Source organism: Macrobrachium rosenbergii, chromosome 12 (assembly GCF_040412425.1).
Source record: "Macrobrachium rosenbergii isolate ZJJX-2024 chromosome 12, ASM4041242v1, whole genome shotgun sequence".
In the NCBI taxonomy this organism is placed as follows: Eukaryota; Metazoa; Arthropoda; class Malacostraca; order Decapoda; family Palaemonidae; genus Macrobrachium; species Macrobrachium rosenbergii.
The window spans coordinates 86328394-86336224 of record NC_089752.1 but is presented as its reverse complement, the minus strand read 5'-3'; the positions used below and the strand labels follow the sequence as shown (position 1 = coordinate 86336224).

General features: G+C 33.6%; 1 protein-coding gene across 1 annotated transcript; it reads left to right on the top strand.

Annotated features, from left to right (window-relative positions):
* The first annotated feature begins 228 nt into the window (after positions 1-228).
* On the top strand, positions 229-2888 carry LOC136844269 (uncharacterized). The gene is made up of 2 exons (XM_067113253.1): positions 229-691; positions 2183-2888. Exons 1-2 carry the CDS (start codon positions 281-283, stop codon positions 2615-2617), a joined length of 846 nt encoding a protein of 281 aa, XP_066969354.1. The 5' UTR covers positions 229-280; the 3' UTR covers positions 2618-2888.
* Positions 2889-7831: the final 4943 nt, after the last annotated feature.

The window sequence follows — 7831 nt, the reverse complement described above, 5'->3', positions numbered from 1 at the left end:
AGGCAGGCGTGACTCATGACATCACACGGGTAAATAATAAGAACAACAAAGATGGCGGCTTCTGGCTCACAGGCAACCCGTTCTCAAAATGTCGAACGGGTCATGTGACCACGCAGCTGATGATTCAAATACAACGCCTTATTAGCCTCCCAGAGTCCTGACCATCCTCAAGAATGAAACAAGTATGATACCTGAGACTGAATGTTATTCACCCGTAGGGACGAAGATTGGCCTCCATACATATCGTTTTAAGCAGTGTCCTCATTGCAACTTCTCAAGTATGTCGCAGGCAACCAAATATTTAACTCAAGATTTTGTTACTGAATTCATTGAACTTTATAGACTTCATCCGTGTTTATGGAAGGTAAAAAGTGAATATTATTTTAATAAATCTAAAAAGCAGGCTGCCTATGAAGAGTTATTAGAGGTCTGCAAGAAAATTGATGAGAACGCAGACGTAGATTTTGTGAAAGCTAAAATTTCCTCATTCAGAGGATCTTTTCGAAAAGAGCTTAGAAAAGTCAGGACCTCGAGGAGGTCTGGTGCAGGAGAAGAAGAGGTATATGTGCCCAAATTATGGTACTATGATTTGTTACTTTTCACGGCAGATCAAGAAATTCCCAGGGATTCTACTTCAAACTTACAAGATGAACAAACGCAGCAGGAAAATCAAGGAAACTCTCATGAACCAGTAAGTAAATATAGCCTTTATTTCCTTTAATTAACAGTTTTATTAGCAATGTGATTACATAAGAAAAAAGTTTTGACATTAAAGCAATATATATATATATATATATATATATATATATATATATATATATATATATATATATATATATATATATATATATATATATATATATATATATATATATATATATATATATATATATATATATATATATATATATATATATATATATATATATGTGTGTGTGTGTGATTACATAAGAACAAGTTTTGACATGAAAGCAATAATATATATATATATATATATATATATATATATATATATATATATATATATATATAAACAAGAGCATTCTCTTAATGTATCATTGTGTCTTGCCATGGAACTTTACCATTACCACTGAAATATTCAACATATGAAAATCTAACATCTTTAGCTGAATCGCAGGCATTTCGTTGGCGTGCTACTTGAATGTTTGCAAAGTGTGTAGCATTATAGTCGGCCTTTCGCCAATCTCCATCCTGCAAAATGCCACTTTCAGTGTTTTCAAAGTCAATCATGTTTTCAGGTGTGTAGGATTTCCTGCAATTTCTCCGTAAGAAATTATGAAGTACACAGCTTGCCAATACCACAAGATCAATTTTCTCAGGTTTCAATGCAATGGGGGTATGAAACACTCGAAATCTATTAGACAATACACCAAAAGCATTTTCCACTACTCGTCTGGCACGAGATAATCTGTAATTATAAATCTTCTTCTCATAGTTTAAATCTCTTTGGGGGAAAGGTTTCAGTAAGTGCTCATGCAGTCCAAAAGCTTCATCCCCAATGAAGACAAAATTCAACCCATGTTTGGTTTCGCTATTTTCAGGCAAATTTAAAGTCCCTTCCAATAACTTTTGGTGAAAAAGAGTTTCATCCAACACTCCACCATCTGAAACCCGGCCATTTTTGCCTACATCAACCATTATAAACTCTAAATTAGCATTGACTATTGCCATTAAAACAATACTATAATACCCTTTATAATTAAAATAATAAGATCCACTGTTTGCTGGAGGTACAATAGAAACATGTTTTCCGTCAACTGCTCCACCACAATTGGGAAAATTCCATAACAGATCGAAGTCCTCGGCAATTTTTTTCCACTCTTCACGCGTTGTTGGGAACTGAAAGGCAGAAAAATTCATCTATGTAAATAAATTTCAATATATAATCATAAAAACAGCAAATTTTTGTATATTTTCGATGAGTAGAATAGGATATATATATATATATATATATATATATATATATATATATATATATATATATATATATATATATATATATATATATATATATATATATATATATATATATATATATATATATATATATATATATATATATATATATATATATGTGTGTGTGTGTGTGTGTGTGTGTGGTATACAGTGAATATGTGTATTAATATTTATTAATTAATTGTATGATTTTCATTTTTCTCAGGATGGTGATGAGGAAAATTTAGAAACAGTCCTGGACCAAACAAGGAAACCATCTACGGCAGATGATAGGCCTACTTCTTTAAAGTCATCTGTTCAGGAAACCCGTAAGAGAATGAATGGTGGAAACCTTCAAAGGGAAACACTCATGAAAAAAGTTGAGAAATGTCTCGAAAGGGAAGAGGATGACTTTGATATTTTTGGCAGACTCGTTGCTTCAAAATTAAGAAAATTAAATGGCCAACAACATATGTTGGCTGAAAAGCAAATCTTGGAAATATTATACAACTTCTCACTGAATACAAGTACAGCCTCATCATCAAGATCATACTCCCCCATTCTAAATGAAAATCTACGAGAAACCTATGTACAAAATGATTCTGATATCCCTTCGTTCAGTGGTGAAGGAGTAAACCGGCCCTATTATTTTTCATTATAATTTTCAAACAGTTTGAAAAGAGCCCTTATAACTTTTCATTATATTTTTCAAATAGGCTAGCCCATATTTTTTTTTATCATAAATTTGAAATAGCCTACATAAATTTGATTTTTATTAGGTAGCCAACTAAAGAAAAACACAGGCTTTTAGTTTTTCATTTTAATTTTCAAACAATTTCAAAATAGGCAAGTTAATTTTTTTTAATTTGTACTTAATTCAAATAGATGAGTAAATTGCATATGTGGAAAGGACTTATCAAATAAAGTACTAAAAAGGCATGATATTTTACTTACCTTCAAATATTCATCACGTAAGCTGTCATATATTGCTTGACAAGTTTCAGGTATGATTTTTCCTAAAGCTTGGGCAGAAATTCCAGTTGAAAATTTGAGATCCTCCAGTGACCGTCCCGTTGCTAAAAACCTCAATGTTGAAATCAACCTTTCTTCTGCAGAAATAGCCTGTCTCATTACTGTGTCTTCTTTTGTAATCCTTGTCGAAACAAGGGATAAGAGGTATGTGAAGGCTTCGTTGGTCATTCTCAAATAATTTCTATAACCATCTGGGTTATTTTCCTTTAACTCATTCAGTAACATCATATGAGAAAATTTCTCTCTCTTTCTTAGCCATTCTTTTGACCATTGTCTTCTGCGATTTTTGCCACACATTTCATAGTTATTGTCCTCTTGATCCAAGAGAGCTATGATTACAGCAATCATCTTTCTTTTATTTAAAAAACAAGCCATATTGCGAATGATATGTCACCTTACAATCAAGACCGCTTGAACACTGAGTAATCTTCTTCTCATAGACCGATGGGCAGATAATGAAGAATGTGGTAACTCCCAGAGATGGCAGAGCATGTTGTCCTCTTGAAATCCTGTCTCCATCGTGTATGGGCAATCCTTAGGGGTCTGGCGCGGAGGGCCAGTACCGCCGTGACGGCCCGCCGTGCCAGTCTCTATCGTGTATGGCTAGCTTCTCTTCCCACACACGTTAGGGACTTGCGCGGCGAGTCAGCAAATTGCAACGGGACAGGACAGGATTTTCAACATGCTGAAAGGATGGCGAGCCAAGACAAGCCCGACGAGACTGGCTTTTTCCCCATACACCATAAAGACTGGACGGATGCGGGACAATCCCTTGAAATTGACGGGCCAGTCTCTATCGTGTATGGCCAGCTTTACTGGAACGAAGCGTGGGAGACCGACTGGTGGAGGAATACACAACCTCCCACCTTCGCAATGTTGTTACAGTAAAAAGAACAAAACACTCGAATTCCTCTTACAAAACGAGTTAAGCTAATGTGAGAATACAAGTTTTAACATAAAATACCACAAATACAAGTTATTTTACGTTATAAAGACGGAAAACGAATTTGTTATGATTTTCTCTTTTTTTCTTTTTCGCCACTGAAATTAATGCCCAACATGTGTCCACTATACTTACTATGGGGCCATTCAAGACACAAAGGAATGGACCTGTGACGTCCTTACTGGCTTGATTTATGTTAATGTAAAAGGAAAATTATGAAATTAACACTAATACAGTTCATTTGTGATATTAATGACAAGGAAATTTGATATGATTTCGCACAAGGTAAAGTAATTCTCTTCATAACGCTCAGTCAGTGGCCTTCTCTCTAGGGCTGACGTGATTGCTGTTTTGCAAGAAATCCTATGGGATTTTGTAAATTGTCCGTCTTATCCTACGACAGAAGCGCTAGGCACACGCCCTCCCAATACTGTCATGCTATAGATAACTAGTTCAAAAATTAATATCATGCACTAATCATTGGCCAGCGAATAGCAAAATAATAAATCTCAACTTGGTAACTTTCACGACCTTGATGCTGCTGGCTCGGTATCTGAACGTGGTAAACGTTTCCTTATTGTTGTAAATTGTAAATTATAGCTGCTCTCATTTAATGCACACTTTCTTACCTACTCTTCTTATTATTATAACCAAGGTCTATAGATTAAAGAGGTATTCTCAGGCCACCTTATTGCGCAGGTAGCCGAATGGTGGGAGTTGTGGTGGGTCAGAGCGGTGACGTCACTCGGACCATGCCGTGCCTGAGTAAGCTGTGGAACTTCCATAAGAAAATAAAGGAACTATTCTTTCTGCTTTGTTTTTTTTTTTTTTTTTCATCTTTTCAGAGATTTATATTTTATTCCTTTAGGAAAATAAAAATAAGATTACAAATACATAACTTTATTACATTAAAACAACCAAACATACTGTATGATGTAAATAACTGAAATTTGTTGAGCATTAGACAGTTTAAATTTATAAAATAATGATATATACAAAGTATATGCTTCAATTATGTACTATATCACGCTGCGAGCTTTTTCATTTTATTTTGCGCTTTTCTTGATGAAATAATACTTCTGTTCAAAACACGAATTCTAAAGAATGTACGACATCTAGCAAAAAATTTAATAACTTCGTATGGTAATGTGATGTTATTGCTTTTAAAACACTCGCTAATTAAATCAGTCAGTTTATCTGTCGCACCTTTTCCCGGTTTTAAATATCTTTCCCCGCGATAACAGAGAAACATTTTTTCTATTGTTTTTAGATGCACCCACAATTCCTCGCTTGGTTGCAACAGCGTTCCATCTCTTCCACTTACGATACCAATCCACGAGCCATCTCCCTTCGTCGCTGCAGTTCCAAGGAATTCATATTCAGGAAACTTACGAGCTATATAACCACCAACGTATCGTAAGCCTCCATCTTCCATCGCATTTCCTAATTCTTCTTTTTCAGTTTCCAATTCTACATTGTCATCATTTTGCAAATCATTACCAAATTCCACTGGCAAACAAAACAACATAGCCGACAGGCTTAGCTCTTTTTGGATAGAAGTTTCTTCATCTACATAGGATGCGCTTTGTTCAACAGGAAAGCTGGAAAATGAGGTTGATGTCGTCATATCACTACTGCAACTTTCAACGTTGCAGTTTGATCCTAACAGTTTGCTCTCTTTGGCTAGAATGTAGGCTCTGATTCGGTGCTTAAATGCAACGGGTGATGGGTGCTGATGACATGCACCCATCTGCCTTATGCAGCCAAAAAAGTGTTCAAGACCATCTTGATTTAGCCTGTAAGTCGGAATATATGATGTTTGAAATTTATCTTTGACCATTCTCAGCAGTTTCATTAACGAATTGCATGATATAATTAAGCCTTTTTGGAAAGGGTAGAGCCTATTGTTTTTAATCACTTTCATTTCTTTAGACACCCGAATCATATCATGCAACGTTTTATTTTGTATGTCCAGATTCATCCCATAGGCATTTCTTGATGGTTTCCTATCACGAGGCACTCGAGAGTTAAATAAATCGAACCAGGTATCTACAAGGAAAATAAACTGACTTGTGGTTTCCCAATCCTTATCTTCAAGCAAACCTTTGTTACCGAAGTACTGAAGACATTTATATGTTGTTTCGGACAGTAATTGCACCGCTAGTTTAACATTCATGCGTTGCATGCCCATTACATTGATGTGCTTTTCAGAGAGTTTATGTGCTGTCCGTAGATCACTTTTGCTTTTCATAATTAAGTCCCTAACTGAACCATAATGAGCAAACCTATCTCCCGACAATACAAATCCATGATCAAGGAAATTATTCCTAATGAGTTTTATTAGGTGCGGTGCATTGGCAAACACACGCACTTCTCTGTTATCATCTACTGAGTTAACAAATGCAGAATTATCTATATCAATGCCTAAGGAATTCCATAAACTAACATTTGTTGTTCCTAAGTCACTAACCATGGCTACTACAGGAAACCCAGCTTTCTCAACCTGAATAACCAATTTAAAAGATCTTTTTCATGTTAGTGTCGAAATTATAATAAATAATTTGTTTCAGGAAGTCGTAAGTCCTCTGATCATCGCGCACTGTACTTTGGTATGTTTGGGTGGAAATGGTCAGGCCGCACCTATAGGTCCGGCCTACGTCACGGTCTGTACCTGCGCAGAACAGTCAAATTTTGGGTCAGGGTTGAGAAGACCTCTTTAATCTATAGACCTTGATTATAACATTGGTATTATTAACCCTTTAACTATTTAGTACATATATATACGTAGCGTGCCAAACCTACCTGAGCCATTTAGTACGTATATATACAGAGAGCAGATATTTTGACCATGGTGCTCAGTAGGCCTACGTATATATACAATCGATTTTTTCTGCCTCCCTTTCAAGGTTAAGCCACTAAAATATGTTATCTGTAAGTCTCAGGAAGTCTTGTTGACCATATCCAAACAACAACACTTCCTCCCGATCCCCTTTTATCCTAATTATCCTGACTTTCCTAATCTAATTCGTGAATTCGCCAATTGATACCGCATCGTTAGGCATAGCAAGACGATACTCTGCTGGGCTGGTTCGTTCTCTTACAGGGAAATTTTGGACTTTGGACGCAGGGGTGGAATAGCTATAATTCTATGTAATCCAGCTTAGTACCGGTCGTGTGTTACTTTCATCTTCTGTCATACTTTTACAGCTCTAGTGCAAACGAAAAATGATAAGTAATTGTATTGACATTTATTCTGACTGAAATATAAAAAAATATACTCACTTGACAAATTTTAATGTTTTGTGACATGTTCAGTGCATGTGACTGAACTCCAGATACACTTCATTCTGAATAACGACTGCACATTTTTTTGTTTGTTTATTCTAAAATTGCTAAAATTGGCAGTAATTGTAATTTATTTCATCAATTCAATGTTATCATATCATGAAGCTTACTTCAAAAAGCTGTGTGTGTATATATATATATATATATATATATATATATATATATATATATATATATATATATATATATATATATATATATATATATATATATATATATATATATATATATATATATATATATATATATATATATATATATATATATATATATATATATATATATATATATATATATATATGTACATGTACTTACATATATATACAAGTATATATATATATATATATATATATATATATATATATATATATATATATATATATATATATATATATATATATATATATAATATATATATATATATATATATATATATATATATATATATATATATATATATATATATATATATATATATATAAATATATATATATATATATATATATATATATATATATATATATATATATGTATATATATATATATATATATATA